Raw genomic sequence first — 18,509 nt, 5'->3', positions numbered from 1 at the left:
AAAGACTCCGAGTACACAAGAGGACGCGGTCCTGGAACCAGGCACATGGAGGAGCTGCAGGATGAGCACACAGACGCAGGAAAATGTACGTGTGGTTCCTATATCACATCAATACATACGTTTCAAACTGCAAATATGTGAAACATTTAATATTCGGTCTGGAGTTCGTTTGATGTCAGCTGGAATTCTGGTACAACAGGAACTAAAACTGCTCACCTATCACAAGTGGAAGTCCCTGTTTCAAGGCACATTTAAAATATTCCCAGGGTTCTTACACTCTCTCTAGACACCTGAACAGCCTTCAAAAAGTTCATGGAAATGCACACTAAAAACTATGCATGAATTTCAAAATTTCTTGTACCAAAGTGCTTTCATTCCATCATTTCCATAAACTTTTAAAGTTGCCCTCATAGGTCCTTTCTATGGAGTAACGCACCTGTACCACAGTGTCCCCAACTGCTCGGGCCTGCTTCAGACGCCCTCCTGTAGCAAATGGCCGATTCTGAAAGCCTGACGTTTCTGGGATTCTAAAAAGCAGTGTTGGCATTACGGCCTCGACAGCCCTACTTTGACCAGCAGTGCAGCCGTCTGTAAGGGGAAGATAAGGTTCTGGCGCTGAACCAGCTGCAGGTGCAAACAAGCATATCTTACCGATCACATTAGAGACCCCAAGTATATATGGGAATTCTTCATATTATTCTTTCTGTCCTGATGGCTAGAATGCACTGAAAATAAAGATTTAGAAGCATAAAAATTAGTCCTTTAACAGTAACATATACATTTATCACATACATGATCATACTCTAAGTACCTAACAAGGTCAGCAGTTACGATCCATCCTCCCTCAGCTGAGTCCGCACACTGCACTCTGTGAGTCTGTCAATCGCTGGCTGTCAGAAACGGCACAGTGAGCATCCATACACGTTCACGTGGCGTGGAAGAGAACGCCGTTATGGTACAGATGTGCAAGGACTTTCACTGACACACAGTTCCACTGCTTTGGTCCAGCTGTTAACAGTCCCTGTGAGTAATTTCTTGAAAAAAAATTCAGCCCTCCCTGTTCAACCGTTGTTAGCAATTAATATTCTTCCATGCACTATCCCTATGCGGATGGCCACAGCTTGGCTTTTTCATAACGTGAGTCCTTTTCCTGTTAGCGTTTTGCACCGTCGCTTTAATGGCTGCACCCTTCTATGTTTAACTGACATTTCCATCCAAACCCAACAGGTGTCCTGTCTCCCTCCCTCCCCTGTAGGGGAAGCATGGTCATAGGAGTGAGGAATGGGACAGAACCCGTGCCCTTCAACTCCGCCAAGACCCCTTCTCACTCAGAAGGTCCTGGAGCAAGGACTTCTAGGAATGTTATAGGAGCCAAGCGGAATGGAAATAATAAGACAGGAATTCCTAACAACTGAAGTTTACTAAGAAACTCTGTCATCCGTAACTACTTATAACACTTTAAAAGTTATAGTAATCCTACCTTTAATGAAGTATGGTTCAAAAATGCCACTCATATAAATTGTAGTGCCAAATTATATTAAAAAGTATTTTTTCTGTAAGATACAAATGAATATTAAAATTCATTCTGTGTAACTGATGATACACTCTACAAAGAACCAAGGCTGGAAGGAAGGGAGTCATCCACAAGTCTTTCGTCCAGATTTGTTATTTCCGGCATCATTACAAGATTTCCTATAGTTTAGTATTTCCTGAAAATGTTAAGGCTACTTGCAGGCTTTCTTCTGAATACAGCTGTGAACTTAGGGTAGGGGCTGGACTGGAATTGAGTACTTGGAGCCGTCCTTCACCTTCCTCAGGGACTGCCGGCTGTATTATAAGCCAAGCACAATTCTACATGGTGGAGGCACAGCGGTGAGAATCCTTTCCCTACACGGAAGTTACATTTCAGTTGCCATCGGCTTTGTCAATCACTGAAGTCCTGCCCACGATCTTTATTTCTAAGGCCCCTGCCCTGGGTAGGCGTGACAGTGTTAAGATGCCTCTGCCCTATTGTATCTTGAGAATGTGGGCACTTGATTAAAACATCACATTGCTAAAACCCAGTTTCTCTCATCCGTGAAATCGGATGTTTGCAGAGAATTCATCTCAACCCAGTCCCTGAAACGCAGCCTTGAGTTTCTCCCCGAGGGCTCCGACATTTCACGGTGCTGCAGGAACTCCCCACGGCCGACCGGCGTCCCGTCACCACACCCCTGCGCCGCGCCTCACGGCCCCGCGTGGACCCGCTGGTGGTACACGAGGTGTGACCGCTGGCTGAAGCCCTTGCAACACACGTCACAGATGTACGGCCTCTCCCCGGTGTGGACCCGCTGGTGCGTGTGGAAGTGCGAGGCCTGGCTGAAGCCCTTGCCACACTGCTGGCACGTGTAGGGCTTCTCCCCCGTGTGCACGCGCTGATGCGCACTGAGGCCGGCGCTCCAGCTGAACTCCTTCCCGCACTCCTCACACTTGAACGGCTTCTCCCCCGTGTGGATGATCTGGTGCACTTGCAGGTTGGACCTCTGGCTGAAGGCCTTGCCGCAGGTGTCGCACGTGTAGGGCTTCTCCCCGGTGTGGACTCTCTGATGGGCCTGGAGGTGCGAGGCCTGACTGAACCGCTTCTGACACACGCCGCACTTGAACGGCTTCTCGCCGGTGTGGACGCTCTGGTGCGCCTGCAGGTTGGAGGCCTGGCTGAAGCCCTTGCCGCACTCCTCGCACGTGTAGGGCTTCTCCCCGGTGTGCACGCGCTGGTGGTTGTGCAGGTTCAGGCTCCAGTTGAAGCGCTTCCCGCACACGTCGCACTTGTAGGGCTTCTCGCCGGTGTGGACCCGCTGGTGGGCCTGGAAGTAGGAGCTCTGGCTGAAGCCCTTGCCGCACACGCTGCAGCGGAAGGGCTTCTCGCCGGTGTGCACGCGCTGGTGGCTCTGGAAGCTGGAGGCCGAGCTGAAGCCCTTGCCGCACTCGCCGCAGCGGTAGGGCTTCTCGCCCGTGTGCACGCGCCGGTGGCTGTGCAGGTTGAAGCTCAGGCTGAAGCACTTGCCGCACTGCTCGCAGCGGTAGGGCTTCTCCTCCGTGTGCACGCGCTGGTGCGTGTGCAGGTTGGAGCTGCAGCTGAAGCGCTTCCCGCAGTCCGCGCACCTGTAGGGCTTCTCCCCGGTGTGGACCCTCTCGTGCGCCTGCAGGTGCGACCGCTGCGTGAAGCCCTTGCCGCACACCTTGCACGTGTAGGGCTTCTCCCCGGTGTGCACGCGCCAGTGGATGCTGAGGTCCGTGCTGCGGCTGAAGCCCTTGCCGCACACCTCGCACCTGTAGGGCTTCTCGCCCGTGTGGATGGGCAGGTGGGCGTAGAGGTGGGAGCTCTGGTTGAAGCTCTTCCCGCACGCGTGGCACGTGTAGGGCTTCTCCCCGGTGTGCACGCGCTGATGCGTCTGCAGGTTCGAGCTCTGGCTGAAGCCCTTCCCGCACTCGTGGCACCAGTAGCGCTTTCTCCCCGCGCGCACGCTGGCCTGAAGGGGCGTGGCGGAGGCGGAGCCGGCGCCCTCCTCGGGTTTGCAGCAGGCAGGGGACTCGGTCGCCAGGGGCACCTGCTGCCCGAGGGCCAGGCTCCGGCTCTCGCTGAAGGCCTTCCCGCACTCCTCACGCGGGTGGGGCTTCTGTCCTGGGCGAATACCGTGCTGGCTGGGAGGCGGGCCCTGCAGGCCGCGGGCCTCCTCGCCTTCGTGGGTGTCGGCGTGGTGGCGTGAAATGCAACTCAAGAGGTCGACACGTGGAGCCAGTATGCGCCCTCTGCTCCTCCCCTGCGTCTGTGGACACCTCGTCTGGCAATTCTGCGTCTCACCCAGGGAGATTTTAGTCCGGGAATTGCAAGCACCCCCGGGTACAAACTCCTGGTCTCCAATAGTAGAAAGCTCCCCTGGAAGATCCCCTACACAGCCGCCGTCTGCAGACGCCCGAGGGGACTGTCCTGTTCCCAGCCGACAGGGGCCGCGATCTGGCCTGGGGAGCCGAGAGCTCCTTCCACGCACGTCTACCACGGAGTCCTGACTTCCAGGTAACTGGCTTCCAGGACGTCGCTCGATGCGCCAGCATGAAAGGTCCCCCAGAGCCAGGCACCTCGATTCCGCATCATGACACGTCCCCGTCTTGTTTCCATTCTTGCTTCCTGACAGGACAGAGAAAAAGCAATCAGCGAGAGGAGGACGTCCCTGGGTGAGCCGGGAGGCCCAAGGCCCGTGAAAGCACCGACAGCAGTCTGCCCGAGGTTCTCCCCAGAGCGCCCGTGGGGGCCTGCACCAGAGAACCCCGCTGGTCACGGCGGAGACGCGGCGTCCCGTGGGCTGTCAGAGCCTCCCCCGGAGCTCGGCACGGCCCGGGGCGGAGGAGCAGACCTTATTCCAAACATCCTGCCAGGAGCTACATGAACAGCGATTGTTTGGCTTTGCCTGGGGCCACGAGAGGGAAAAGCAGTGACCACACATGGGCTGCAGGGGCCCGGAGACGGCTCCATGGCGCAGGGACTCCCCAGACAGCGAAGGTCCCGAGAAGCCGGGGACTCTGGGTAATGAAGGCCTTGAAGGCATCTGTCTGGATGGGGGGCTTGCGACCTGAGGGGCCTTAGATGACCTCTTACCCCGGGAAGCGCTCTCCTGATGAGGAGCAAGTGTGAAACGCCTGGCCGACACTTCTGCACACTAAGAACCGAAGAAGGAAGGTGTTCAAAGGAACAAAGTCTACGGAAACACAGGGCTCCGACTTAACAGGATTTAAAAACTATTTTAAACCAAATTAGGAGAACGATAGACCACTTTGAATTTAGTTCTGGTTAGACTCTGCAGTATTTAAAAAAAAAAAAAAAAAAAAGGATAGGGAGACTAAAGATTTACTTATTTGTCTGACAGTTACAGAGAGGGAGGGACAGATCTTCCATCCGCTGGTTCACTCCCCGGAGGCTGCAGTGCCCAGGAGTGCACCAGGCCAAAGCCAGGAGCTTCTCCAAGTCTCCCACGGGGTTAGCAGGGCCCCGAGCACGTGGGCCATCTTCTGCTGTGCCGTAATGCTGGCCTCCTATAGCTTTTTAAAAAATTATTACCAATAATGCATGAAGTAAATGAGAAAAATCAACAGAAAGAAAATATATAAAGAATCAGATGAAATTCTCAAGCTTAGCGATAAAGTACCTGAACTGTGAAGCTGAGGACAGGCCATGGGAAACGGTCAAATGGAGGAGAAAAGCGAGTGAACAAGCTTACGGACGTAGGTGGATAAACGTGTACATCCTGGGAACCCAGAAGGCAGAGCGGAGGGAGCGCTTCAGAACCCAGCTTCCGGGACCTCGGGCTCGCCATCGGATGAGCCAGTATTTGAAGTGCGAAGGAAAAAGGAAGGGTATACAAAGTCTACTCCAAGAAACAGCAGCTGGGACCCCCAAGTCCAGAGGCAGATCTGATTACGCAGGCACAAGAGGCCCACAGACCCAGACCCACAGGCCCAGGAAAGACTGACACCACGCCACGTAATGAGATTGTCAGCGGTACACACGGTCACTAAACACTGCTAGGGAAAAGCACCAGGTCTGGGCCAGGAAGGGACTCCAGCCGGCTTTCTCAGGAACCTGACAAGTAGGGAGTGAGGCGTACGGTCCAGTTCCTAGAACAGGACTGCCGACGGGGACAGGACACCCAGCGCAGTCCTCCTCCAGGAACGGAGGGGCATAGCCCTTTCCCCAAGAAAATCCATGGGGACCCAGCAGCGCCGCTCCGGATGGCTCAGGGAGTTCACCCAGGAGGAGGAGCCGGCACGGAAGGGACCGGCAGCACGGGACAGCAGTCAGAGCTCCAGTGGCCACGGCCCGGCAAATGCCAGGAGCAGCAGAGCACACAGAAGCTCACGAGCGACGGGACGCGTGTCTCCGGCTCTCAGTAAGAACCACGAGTGTCAGCGCTCTAAATCCCCCAGGACGACACACAGACTGGCTGCCTGTATGGAAAACCGTGCTGCGGTAAGACTCTCCCAGTGAAGACAAAGACTGAAAGAAGGTGTTTCATGGACCGGGGGTATCAACACCTAACCCAGAGTAACGATCAATCCACTCGACAGTCATGGCACAGGCGCCTCATGCCACAGCCCCGCTCTCCTGTAGCTAATGGCAGAGGGGTGCCAGCAGCCCAGGGCTACACCCCTCTTTTAGCAAAGGACAGAGTTCAGCCACACTGCAGACCGCAAGGCCGGGCAGACCTCTACAGAGCATTTTACCCAACAGCTGCAGAACACACATTCTTCTCTGACTACAACTGAATAAAAACAAAACAAATTCAAAGGAAATTATCACCTTTTCTTGAAACAGTTAGAAACATAACATACTGAAAGGCATGGGATGGGGGCAAAAGCACTAGTAAGGGGAATTTATAGTAATAAGCCCTCCCTCGCAGCACAAAAATAGATTGTAAATAACAATAACCTAACAACGCATTTCAAGAACAAATCAAACCCCAAATTAGCAAGAAATACAGAGCAGAATAGAGACAAAAATGAAATAGTGTTTAGCAAAACGTTGAGATATCTGTCTAACGAACTGATCGGGAGTACACGTCACTGTGGTATTACCATTTCTGTGACTCTGAAAACCCCCCTGGTGAGAGTCAAGTTGAACATCCTCACTGCCGCCCACCCCCTTGTCTGTTTTCCCACCGGACCGTGGGCTTTCTACTTTTCACTTGATAAACTCTTCAAATTTAAATCATAGTCAGGGGCTTAATGGCTCTATTAAATAAAGAGCTCAAAAAAACAAAACAGGCAAGGGGCTTCAACATTCCTATACAAATGGCCAACAAGCACATGACGAAACACATAACGCCAGTCATTAGAAAAATGCAATCAAACCCACGATGAAGGCGACTTCACATCGACCGCGTGGCCACTGTCACCAAAGCAGGAAGTAGTGCTGGCAAGAGGAGGGGAGTGGGAGAGTGGGAGCCCCTGTGCACGGCTGGTGGGAACGTCAGATGGGGCGGTGCTCCTCAACGCCTAATTCCCGTGTCGCCCAGCAAGTCTACACACACACACACTGCCAAGCAGGGACTCAGACATTCGGACAGCAAAGGTCACTACTCCCAACGGTGAAAACACAAACAACGGGACGTCCACACAGTTGAAGGCACGTAAGGCACGCGTGTACTGCAATGGAACATCAGCCTTCAAGGGGGTTCCCACGCGTGCTGCCGCACAGCTGAACCTCGATGACGCCAAGTGACAGTATCATCCGGGTCCCCCGACAGGAAGTAGCTGAACCGATCAGACTGCCCCAGGCAGCGGCAGGCAGGCATGGGTGGAGGGAGCGGAGTCCCCGCATCCGGCCGGAGCAGCTGCAGGTGCTGGAGGCGAGTCCTGCACACTGCCCCCGTCGACTAAAAATGAGCGGGTGCGCTCTGCGCGGTGGTTATGTTTCACATAATTAACAGGAAACTGTAAGCCTGGAGGTGTGGTGCTGTGGCGGAAACTGAGGCACGGAGGGCCACGCAGGGGCTGGCCTGGCCGGAGGACGCCCCTCAGACATGAGCTGGGTGAGCGCACCCCAGAGGGAGAGAAGCTAAGAAGCTCTGACGCGGGACCACACGCTCACAACGCAGGATCAGCGAGGGCCTGGCAGGCGAGCCCAGCTGCGCGGCCCCCGGCGCCTTCCCTCGGAACCTGGAGGACACGAGCAACGGGGACGCGAGACAGAAACGCGATGGCGCCCGCGTTTTCAGGGAGCACGCAGGGGAGCGGGGCCGCCGTCTACGACGGCAGCTCCCCCTGCAGCCTACCTCTTTGGGTCTGGATCTCCTGCACCCGAAGCCTCTCCTCTCTCTCCAACTGGGAGATCACATCTGGCTTGAAGGACTGATGCCCTGTGGAAACAAGGGGGAAGGGTATTAAGAAAATTTTAGCCCCAGTCCCACAAGGTAAGCTCCACCCATCCCGTCACCTGCCCCCCCCCTGCCCCCCCCCCGCCCCAGCAGTGTTTCTCAAACCCGGACCCGCGCCAAGACCGGCTGGAGGAAATACATCAGGAATCCATCACTGGTGCCCAGAGGCCACCGAAACAGAAGATGCGGCGACTCGTTTCCAGTCAACGTCTTTGCACCTCGCACGGACGAGGCAGGCACCGCCTAACTGCCGGCCATCTCGGGTACCGCAACACCCCACGCCCAGAGCGCTGGTGCTGACCCGTCCCCGGGACCCGCCCACCAGCAACAGGGAAGCAGGAAGGCGCCAGGAGCAGCCAAGCCCGAGTGCTCCCGGGAGGCAGTGTGCCTGGAGACATCGCCGCCACCCACGTTACAGGGGGCCGCGCTCACCCACGCACAGCAGGTTCCGGAAGTTCTCCAGCATCACCTCGCGGTACAGCGCCCTCTGCGCAGGAACCAGCAGCCGCAGCTCCTCCTCGCTGAAGACCACGGCCACGTCCTGGAAGGTCACCGCCTCCTACGACATGAAGCACATGTAACCTCACCGCCTCCTACAGTGTGGAGTGCACGGACCCCCACCGCCCCTACGACATGATGCACACGGACCCCCACCGCCCCTACGACATAATGCGCATGGACCCACATTGCCCCCTACGCCCCTACGACATGAAGCACGTGGACCCACACTGCCCCCTACGACATGATGCATGTGGACCCCCACCGCCCCCTACGACATGATGCGCACAGACCCCCACCGCCCCTACGACATGATGCACACGGACCCCCACCGCCCCCTACGACATAATGCACGTGGACCCCCACCGCCCCCTACGACATGATGCGTACGGACCCCCACCACCCCCTACGACATGATGCACGCGGACCCCCACCGCCCCTATGACATGATGCGCACGGACCCCCACCACCCCTACAGTGTGGAGTGCACAGACCCCCACCGCCCCTACGACATGATGCACACGGACCCCCACCACCCCCTACAGTGTGGAGTGCACGGACCCCCACCGCCCCTACGACATGATGCACACGGACCCCCACCGCCCCTACGACATAATGCGCATGGACCCACACTGCCCCCTACGCCCCTACGACATGAAGCACGTGGACCCACACTGCCCCCTACGACATGATGCACACGGACCCCCACCGCCCCCTACGACATGATGCACATGGACCCCCACCGCCCCCTACGACATGATGCACACAGACCCCCACCGCCCCTATGACATGATGCGCACGGACCCCCACCACCCCTACAGTGTGGAGTGCACAGACCCCCACCGCCCCTACGACATGATGCACACGGACCCCCACCGCCCCTACGACATGATGCACACGGACCCCCACCACCCCTACGACATGATGCACACGGACCCCCACCACCCCCTACAGTGTGGAGTGCACGGACCCCCACCGCCCCCTACAGTGTGGAGTGCACGGACCCCCACCACCCCTACGACATGATGCGCACGGACCCCCACCACCTCTTACAGTGTGGAGTGCACGGACCCCCACTGCCCCCTACGACATGATGCACACGGACCCACACCGCCTCCTACGACATGATGCACACAGACCCCCACCGCCTCCTACAGTGTGGAGTGCACAGACCCCCACCGCCTCCTACAGTGTGGAGTGCACAAACCCTCACCGCTCCCTATGACATGAGGCACACGGACCCCCACCGCCTCCTACGACATGATGCACGCGGACCCACACGGCCTCCTACAGTGTGGAGTGCACAGACCTCCACCGCCTTCTACGACATGATACACACGGACCCCCACTGCCTCCTATGACATGATGCACACAGACCCCCACCGCCTCCTACGACATCATGCACACAGACCCCCACCGCCCCCTACAGTGTGGAGTGCACGGACCCCCACCACCTCCTACAGTGTGGAGTGCACAGACCCCCCACCACCTCCTACTACATGATGCACACGGACCCCCATCGCCCCTATGACATGATGCATGTGGACCCCCACTGCCTCCTACAGTGTGGAGTGCACAGACCCTCACCGCTCCCTATGACATGATACACACGTAACCTCACCACCTCTTACGGCGTGGAGTGCACGTAACCTCCATCATGGGACCAATGGCCAAAAGGGACCCGAGCATCTCTTAGTAGAGTTCCTACTCTTTCCCTCCCAGAAAAACATCAAAATGCTGCCGGAGGAGAATGAAAACAAAACACCTTCCACGTGGTACACAGCCTCTCCAACTGTCACTGTTCCGTCACGGGGTTCACCCTTTACACGACGGAATTTCTTACAAAACTCGGCACCGTGTTCGTTTCCAAACCACACTACTGCTCCAGCGCCTGTTCCGGCTTGCTTGCCACTCCAGCAAGCCCCCAGTAACCCTCTGGGGCGTGCTACTCATTCTCCGTGTCCAGGAACAGCCATGCGTCCAGCAGACGCAGCAGCGTTCAGGGTCAAGGTCAGGAGCACACACCCTGGAAGCCGACTACCTCGGTTCACATTCCAAAGCTCTGTGCATTAACTTCATGACCTTGGACGAGTCGCCTCACTTCTAGGGTCCCTGAAAGGATCCAACGAGTGGATTCATGAGGGCTTCTAGAAGTTCATGGAAACATGGGTCTCCCGGGGGGGGGGGGGTGTAATACCCCTCTTTGAGGACTTTTCCCAGTGCCTCACGTAGCGGCTGCTCACTGAATGCCGCCGAGCGCGTCCTCAACTTCAGCCCACTCTGGCCGACTCCACGGAAGCGATGACCTGTGTTTAACCACGGCAAGTGATGTGCAGTTTGATCACTTAAAGGTTAAAGTCAGAGCTGCAAAAAATACTTACCTTCTGCCAGGAGATAACCTGACAAGTTGGCCGAGTCCCCAGAGAGGCCACCTGCACTGTCAAGTTCACTCTTATTTACTAATATCTTGGCAATTTTCCCAACTCTTCTGATAGGAGATTACTAGTGGACATTACCTTACTTGGCTTATTTTTTAAGAGACCATGGAGCAAGCGTTTAGCCCAAGGTTACGATGCCCACATCGCACACCAGAGTACCCGAGTTCATTCAATTCCCAGCTCTGGCCCCCGACTCCACTTCCCACCAGCGCGGATCCTGGGAGGCAGCGGTGATGGCGCAGTAACTGTTCCCGAAACTCCGGAGGGAGACCTGGACTGTGTTCCCGGCCCTGGTCTGGGCACTTGGGGAGTGAACCAGCAGGTCAGAGCTCTCTGAGGCTGTCTGCTGCTCAAATTTAAAAATGTTACGAGATCATATCCCCCGAATACTGCATGTGCGATCCCTTTACTCAACCTGACTGGAGCACAACATGCATCAAGAAAGATTCCCATCAAGAACGGTAAGCCGGCCGGCGTGTGGCATAGTGAGTAAAGCCCCACCCAGCCTGCAGCACTGGCATCCCATGTGGGCGCTGGTTCGAGTCCCGGCCGCTCCACTTCCCATCCAGCTCTCTGCTGTGGCCTGGGAAAGCAGTGGAGCATGGACCAAGTCCTTGGGCCCCTGCACCCATGTGGGAGACCCAGAAGAAGCCCCTGGCTCCTGGCTTCGGGTCAGCCCAGCTCTAGCTGTTGTAGCCAATTGGAGAGTGAACCAGCAGATGAAAGACCTCTGTCTCTGTCTCTCTCTCTGTCTCTCTCTCTCTCTGCCTCTCCTCTCTCTGTATAACTGTTTCAAATAAATAAATCTTTAAGGAAAAAAAAATCCATCCATAGCTAAAACCATCTCAATCCTCACTTGGGTGCCATCACATAGAGTAAATACTTGGCAAGACTCTGGGGCTATCAGATTTAAAAAAATATATATATATTTATTTGAAAGGCAGACTTACAGAGAACAGAGACAAAGAGAGGGACGTCATCCATCTGCTGGTTCACTCCCCCAGTGGCCGCAATGGCCAGAGCTGCGCCAACCCAAAGCCAGGAATTTCTTGCAGGTCTCCCACGCGGGTGCAGGGGTCAAGGAGTTGGGCCATCTACTGCTTTCCCAGGCCACAGCAGAGAGCTGGATCGGAAGAGGAGCAGCCGGGACTGGAACCGGCACCCGTGTGGGATGCCAGCACTGCAGGCAGCTGCTTTACCCACTCTGATTTCTCAGATTTTTAAAACTATGTAGTACTTTTAAAAAATACTAACATGTTAATAAAACATAACACATGGATGCTGACCTTACAATTTAAAAATCTAGCTCTTGACTGAAAACTCCAGTTCCCTCTGAATTCACCCCAGCTGGATCCGACCTCATCAGGTCACACACTTCACTCTCGCCACACAGAGAGGCCACGACAATAAGGACAGAAATGGTCAAAGCCTCAGAGAAGTTGCATGTAGGAAAAATGCACTGTCAATGCCTTTAAAATGGCAAGATTCATAAACCACAGAAATATGGAAAATGAGGAAAAAGATCAGGCAAACTATGGAAATGATGTCCCATTGAAAATGTCAATCAAACGTCAAATCAAAAACACCTTGCTATTGCAAATGGCTTGTGAACACGTTTACATGGAGGGGTGGTTTTTCATTTAGAGAAAAAATTTAGTTCCTTTTTCTTATTAAATTGATCTTAGAAACAGATGGACAGAGGGAGCCAGTTACCCTTCACTGGTTCACCCTCCCGACGGCCGGGACTGGAGCTCCAAGTCCTCCACGTGGGCGCTCGGTCACAGCCGCCCCGGGCCCACATCAGCAGGGAGCGGGGACTGGCCCCGGGTATCGGCCCGGGAGCCGGCGGCTTCGCAGCCAGGCCAGCTGCCCTCTCCCTCCCCACGGGGCAGGTTTTACTCCATCTTTGGAAATCAAGGCAGAAGCCTGCATCGGCCTCCAGTGCCTCTGGTCCCCCTCCTGCTTCCCGAACCGGGGGAAGACGGCTTCCAGCCTCGAGCAAGGGGCGGTCCTCGGGACGGGAGGCAAACCCGACTCACCCGGAGCCTGGTCATCTTCCTCCTCCTCCTTCCGAGGAAGGGCAGCGTTCTTCCAAGGCCAAACTGGGGACGGGAGACAGACAGGGGAAGGGGCCGTGAGTCCACGTGCCTCGTGGGACGGAGCCACCCCCCTGTCCCGGCTCGGCGAGGACAGGGGCCCGGACCCCCTGTGCACAACCCCACCCACAGGCTGCCCCCGGGCCTGGCCCCACAGCCAACGTGGGGCTTCCGAGTCCCGCGTCTCCACCGGTTTCTGCGGACGGGCAGCGTAAACTCCACTCCCAATTCGGTCACCGGCGGACGGGGACGATGCCCCGTGCGCTCCACCTCCGGACACGCGTGCGCTTTCCGCAAAGCCCCCGGAGCGCCCCGGAGCGCCCCGGAGCGCCCCGGAGCCCCGAGCCGACGGCTCAGGCAGGTCCCCCCGCCTCCGGGGAAGGCTGGCCGAGCCGGGCCGGCCGCTACCTGCAAACGTGCACCCGGGAGACCCTGGACGGCCGCTTCCCACGTGTGGCCGCGCACCCAAACCTCTCCGGGAAGTGGCGTCGCGGGTTAACGTGATGCAGGAGCCCTATCCCCTCTCCCTAGACCTAGAGGCTAATCCAGGCCCCGCGGCTCCAGGCGGGCGAGGACCAAGGGGAGAGCAGCGGCTCCAACCCCACCTCGGGCACGGGATTTGGGGTAGCAACCAGCATTTCCCCAGGCGCCAGTACTGTCTGAGCGTCCCGTGTATAGGACGTGTCCTTTAACGCCCCTGGGAGGCACACGCCCGGAGGTGGACTAACTTGCCCAGTGTTTGCCCCAAGCAGCGGCAGAGCTGGGCCGGCCCCGGAGGGCAGGAGACCCCCGGACTCCACCAGACACGCGCGGGAGGCTCTGCGGGGCGGGCGCTGCCCCTGCGGCCTCGGGCTCCACCTCCCCGGGCCGGCGACCTGGTCACCGTGGGCCCCACGCCCAGGCCCCAGGGGCTCCGAAAGGTCGCAGGACCGGAGGTGGACTCACCTCCGCGCGAGAAACCCCAGAGCCGACTTCGCCTGCCCGGAGCGGAAGTGCCTCCGGCTGCACAGCGCCTGGACTCCACTTCCCAGAATGCCCGAGCGGAAGTGCCTCCGGCTGCACAGCGCCAGGACTCCACTTCCCAGAATGCCCGAGCGGAAGTGCCTCGGCGTTCACACGCCTGCGGGACTACATTTCCCAGAATGCTCGCGGGGCAGCACTTGCACCGCGTGACTTCTGTTTTGAGTTAAATGGAATTCCTTTGAGCTGGCAGCCCTTAGCTGTCAGATTCGTTTTGATTCTGTTCCTTTTTTTTTTAAAGCTCATGAGAGCATAACGGCAAATTTTTAAAAATTCAGCCACATAGAGAGGCGAAGTTTGCATTATAAAAATAAGTTAAAAACTAAGATTTTTTTAGGGAAACAACAACATGGAGGGGAAAAAAATGAGCAGATCTGACAGGGACTTGCACCGTCATTTTGCTCCCTCACGTGCAGAGAAATAGCTTTTCTATACCTCTTAACCTTGAGCTTTATTTTTTTAAGGTTTTCGTATATTTATTTGAGAGGTAGAGTGTGGGGAGCAAACCGGACTAGACTGAGTTACTGGAATTAAGACTTATTCTATGCATCTGCTCTCCCACAGTATGGGCTGGGAGAGAAGTAAACAGCTTCCGCACAGCTGCCTCCAGTTCAACCAATAAACTGTAGGACTTGCTACTGATTGGAGGAGAGCAGCGTACTCGGCGTGTGGGCAGCCGAGTTGGGATTGGCGGAGGAGGACTATAAAGGAGGAGAGAGACGGCATTCACCAGGAACATCTAAGGGGAACATCTGAGGGAACACTTGAGGGAACACCTGTGCAGCCCCCGAGAAAGCCGGCCGGCGGTGTGCCGCTCCCCTGCGGAAGTGGGGAATGTGGCAGGGGGAACCGCCCTTCCACGGAGGTGGAAGGACCAGCAGCCAACCCGGGAAGAACCAGCAGCAAACCCGGGGAGGGCCGAGCAGACGAAAGAACAACGCAGGGTCCTGTGTCGTTCCTCCACGAAGACGGGGAGCGACAGTAGAGTTACACAGAGGCAGAGAGAGAGTTCTTTGATCCCTGGTTCATTCCCCAGATGGCCTCAATGGCTGAAGCTGGGCTGAGCCAGGAGCTTCCTCCAGGTCTCCCACATGGGTGCAGGGGCCCAAGGGCTTGCGTTGTCCTCCACTGCTTTCCCAGGCCACAACAAGAGAGCTGGATCGGAAGTGGAGCAGCCGGGACTCGAACCGGTGCACACATGGGATGCCGGCACTGCAGGTGGAGGATTAACCTGTGCCACAGTGTCGGCCCCAAGCTCATTCTTAGGGGCCTAATTTTGACAGTGCGCCTTCACGGGCACCTTGGCAGAGGTGTTGAGAGCCAGAGTTTGGAGAGGGGGGACCAGTGCTGGCCACTGCTTGGGCTGGTGACGAGGCAGGAGCAGACAGGGGAGCATGGCGGAGAAGAGACGTTATCCCCAGTGAGGCTCTCTGAGGCACGACTACATCGCAAGGACCTGGCACAGGGGACCCAAAAGAGGGCGCAACCTGCCGAGGAAGGGAGGGGACCCCGGGGCACAGGCTGGAGGACCCGGCTCCCCCTGCCCCGGTCACGCCGGAGCTACACCCGGTGAGGAGTCCCAGTAGAAAAGCCGCCTGTCTGTGGAAGGGACGCCTAGACTCTGACCCAGAACCTGGAAACACCGACGGACGGGACCAGGAATTGAGATTGGGCAGGGCACGCAGGAAAAGACGGAGGTCTCGTCAGTGTCTGGGGTAGAGAAAGGACCCACTGGGGCCGGCGCTGTGACGTAGTGGGCTAGGTCTCCACCTGCAGTGCCGGAACCCCATAGGAACGCTGGTCCTACTTCTGATCCAGCTCTCTGCTATGGCCTGGGGAAGCAGCGGAAGGTGGCCTGGGTGTTTGGGCCCCTGCACCCACGTGGGAGACCTGGAAGAAGCTCCTGGTTTCAAAATTCGGGGAGTGAACCAGCAGATGGAAGACCTTTCTTTCTGTCTCTCCCTCTCAAATAAATAAAAAATCTTGGGGCCAGTGCTGTGGCATAGCAGGTTAAAGCCCTGGCCTGCAGTGCCGGCATCCCATATGGGCACCAGTTCAAGTCCTGCTCCTCTTCTAATCCAGCTCTCTGCTATGGCTTGGGATAGCAGAAGATGGCCCAAGTGCTTGGGCCCCTGCACCCACGTGGGAGACCCAGAAGAAGCTCCTGGCTCCTGGCTTCAGATCGGCACAGCTCCGGGCGTTGCGGCATCTGGGGAGTGAACCAGCGGATGGAAAACCTCTCTCTCTCTCTCTCTCTGTAACTCAAATAATAAATCTTAAACACCCAAACTCACCCCCTCAAAAAAAAAAAAAAAAACAACACTGGGGCACTGGGGCATGGAAGCCGTGGCCTCGCTCCAAACCTCGCCCAGTCTCGCCGACAAACAGATCCCAGAGGAAGGAAGGCCGGAGTACGGTTTTCAGCCAGACACCCTCGTGGGCTGTCAGGGACTGGTTTCTGGAGAAACAGCAGAGTGTTGCCCTGGCCTGAATTTCGCAGTTACCCCGAGACCTTCTCCCAGTCATGCATGGGGCAATCCCCGTGAGGAGTGGGACAGGGCCAGTACTCCCAGAGCTGAGATGAGAGGGAGGACCCCCAGAGAGTAGCCAGTGAGCCCTGGAGGTGCTGGGCCATGGAGCCACGGAGCCACAGAGCCACGGCCCTGCTCCAAACCACGATGCTCTCAATAGTGTCGCTCCCTACCCCACAGCCTGGCGCCCACAACAAGCCTGGCTTGTTGAAGACGAGGGTCCAGCCAACAGATTTTTTTGGAAAACAATGGAGTGTGCCCTGGCCAGAATTCTTTGGTCATCTTGGGGCCTTCTCCCAGTCCCTTGTGAAGGGCCAATCTGAGAGAGCGGGGAGAGGGAGAGGGAAGGCAGCCTGACCCCCGAGTCTTAGGACCGGCAGCCACCTGAGCGGGGACGGGGAGGCGTGGAGTCTCTCCAAGGACACAGGAACAGGAGTCATTGCGTGCTCACCCGAGGGGCGGGACTGTCGGATGCTGGCTGGAGTTGAATTCGGATTGGATCCAAGTCCGGTTGGAGCTGGATTCGAGTCTCAGTGCCAGGCTGTTACAGGTGAGGACGGCCTCCGTTCTCATCTCGTGTCGGGGGATTCCACGGGGACAGGACAGTGAGCAAAGCAAGGCTGATCCAAGTCCGAGACCTCCGGCCACGGTGCCAGGAGCAGGGCTCGGGAGAGGGGAGCCCTCTTTGTTTTCCCTCCTGACTTGATTTGTTCGAAGGTCTTGAAGCAGAAATTCTCCATTTGACTCATCCTGTTACGTGGGTGGTTTACACAGTCCTTGAATTCTTCAGCTGCAAGATTTCTGTTCGGTTCTTTTTTAATGACATGAATTGTTTTCCTGATCTCTCTCTCTCTCTTTTTTAATCTCACTGGATTTTCCTTAAAATCATCATGTTGGATTCCTTTTCAGGCACTTCATAAATTTCCTTTACTTTGGAGTCCGTTGCTAAAGAATCATTGTGTTCCCTTTTGAAGGTCATTTTTCCTTTTTTTTTTTTTCATGTTTCTTTGTGTTCCTATGTAATCTGTCATCTAATTCAACAGTTTTTTAATTTGATGGAGTTACAGGTATTTCTTTCTTTCTTGGATGGGGCTGGGGAGAGTTTGCACCCGTGGCTGGGTGCTAGGGTGTTCGTCGGTGGTCGTGTGTTAGTTTTGATTCTAATGGGCTCAGAAGTGTCATTTGAGTCCTTGCAGGAGGGAGGTTGGGCTGTCACCTCCTCATTTGTTTGCAGTAGCCTCGGCTGTAGGTACGTGAGACCCCAGTGGTGTGGTGCACTTTTCCTGGGCGTGGGGCTGCCACCTGGCTGGCTCACGGCGGAGTGTGGGCACTGCAGAATGGCCCTGTCTGCCCAGGAAGCCTGCTACACAGCTGCCCAGCCCACAACACCCACATGCGCCCAGCAGCCAACTGGGAGACTGGGTGTTGAGCTGGGCTCAGGTATACATGGGTGCTGTGTGCCACTGGCGTGGTTTCTCTTGGGGAGGGGCCAACATTCTGCTGGCCACCGCCTACCCAGGCACAGGTACATATAAGCTTCCGGCAATATGTCCGCTTCTCTGTGCAAGTCCACGTGTTTCCCAGGGAAGGAAGTGCCATAAGGATTTTTTTTTAAGATTTATTTTTATTTATTTGAAAGTCAGAGTTACAGAGAGAGGGCAAGAGAGAGAGGTCTTCCATCCGCTGGTTCACTCACCAAGTGGCCGCAACGGCCAGAGCTGTGCAGATCTGAAGCCAGGAGCCAGGAGCTTCTTCTGGGTCTCCCACATGGGTGCAGGGGCCCAAGCACTTGGGCCATCTTCTACTGCTTTCCCAGGCCACAGCAGAGAGCTGGATTGGAAGTGGAGCAGCCGGGACTAGAACTGGCGCCCATATGGGATGCTGGCACTGCAGGTGGGACTTTACCCCCTGCGCCAAAGCACCAGCCCCTAAGTTACATCTTTTGTGGATTTACTCATGTTCTTGGATATCCTGTTTTGGGTTTGTGTGTGTGTGTGTGTTTTTTTCCAGTCTGGGAAG

General features: G+C 56.3%; 1 protein-coding gene across 1 annotated transcript; it reads right to left on the bottom strand.

The window, feature by feature from the left end:
• Nucleotides 1-761: 761 nt before the first annotated feature.
• Nucleotides 762-13,970, bottom strand: LOC100353388 (zinc finger protein 235). Its single transcript, XM_070062131.1, has 5 exons — nucleotides 13,885-13,970; nucleotides 12,883-12,945; nucleotides 8,340-8,466; nucleotides 7,806-7,889; nucleotides 762-4,165 (listed from the first exon to the last, which is right to left on the bottom strand). The coding sequence occupies exons 2-5, from the start codon at nucleotides 12,895-12,897 to the stop codon at nucleotides 2,226-2,228; spliced, it is 2,166 nt and encodes a 721-aa protein (XP_069918232.1). The 5' UTR covers nucleotides 12,898-12,945; nucleotides 13,885-13,970; the 3' UTR covers nucleotides 762-2,225.
• Nucleotides 13,971-18,509: the final 4,539 nt, after the last annotated feature.

Source organism: Oryctolagus cuniculus, chromosome 18 (genome assembly GCF_964237555.1).
Source record: "Oryctolagus cuniculus chromosome 18, mOryCun1.1, whole genome shotgun sequence".
NCBI classification, from domain to species: Eukaryota; Metazoa; Chordata; class Mammalia; order Lagomorpha; family Leporidae; genus Oryctolagus; species Oryctolagus cuniculus.
The sequence above is the reverse complement of the archived record's forward strand: the minus strand, read 5'-3'. Positions and strand labels throughout refer to the sequence as shown.

What these genes read in the sequence shown, in the direction of transcription:
- LOC100353388 (XM_070062131.1), bottom strand. An exon ending in CCGGAACCTGCTGTGCGTGG is followed by an intron (nt 7,890 to 8,339) that starts GTGAGCGCGGCC and finishes TTGTTTCCACAG; the next exon opens with GGCATCAGTCCTTCAAGCCA. An exon ending in GGAGATCCAGACCCAAAGAG is followed by an intron (nt 4,166 to 7,805) that starts GTAGGCTGCAGG and finishes CTGTCCTGTCAG; the next exon opens with GAAGCAAGAATGGAAACAAG.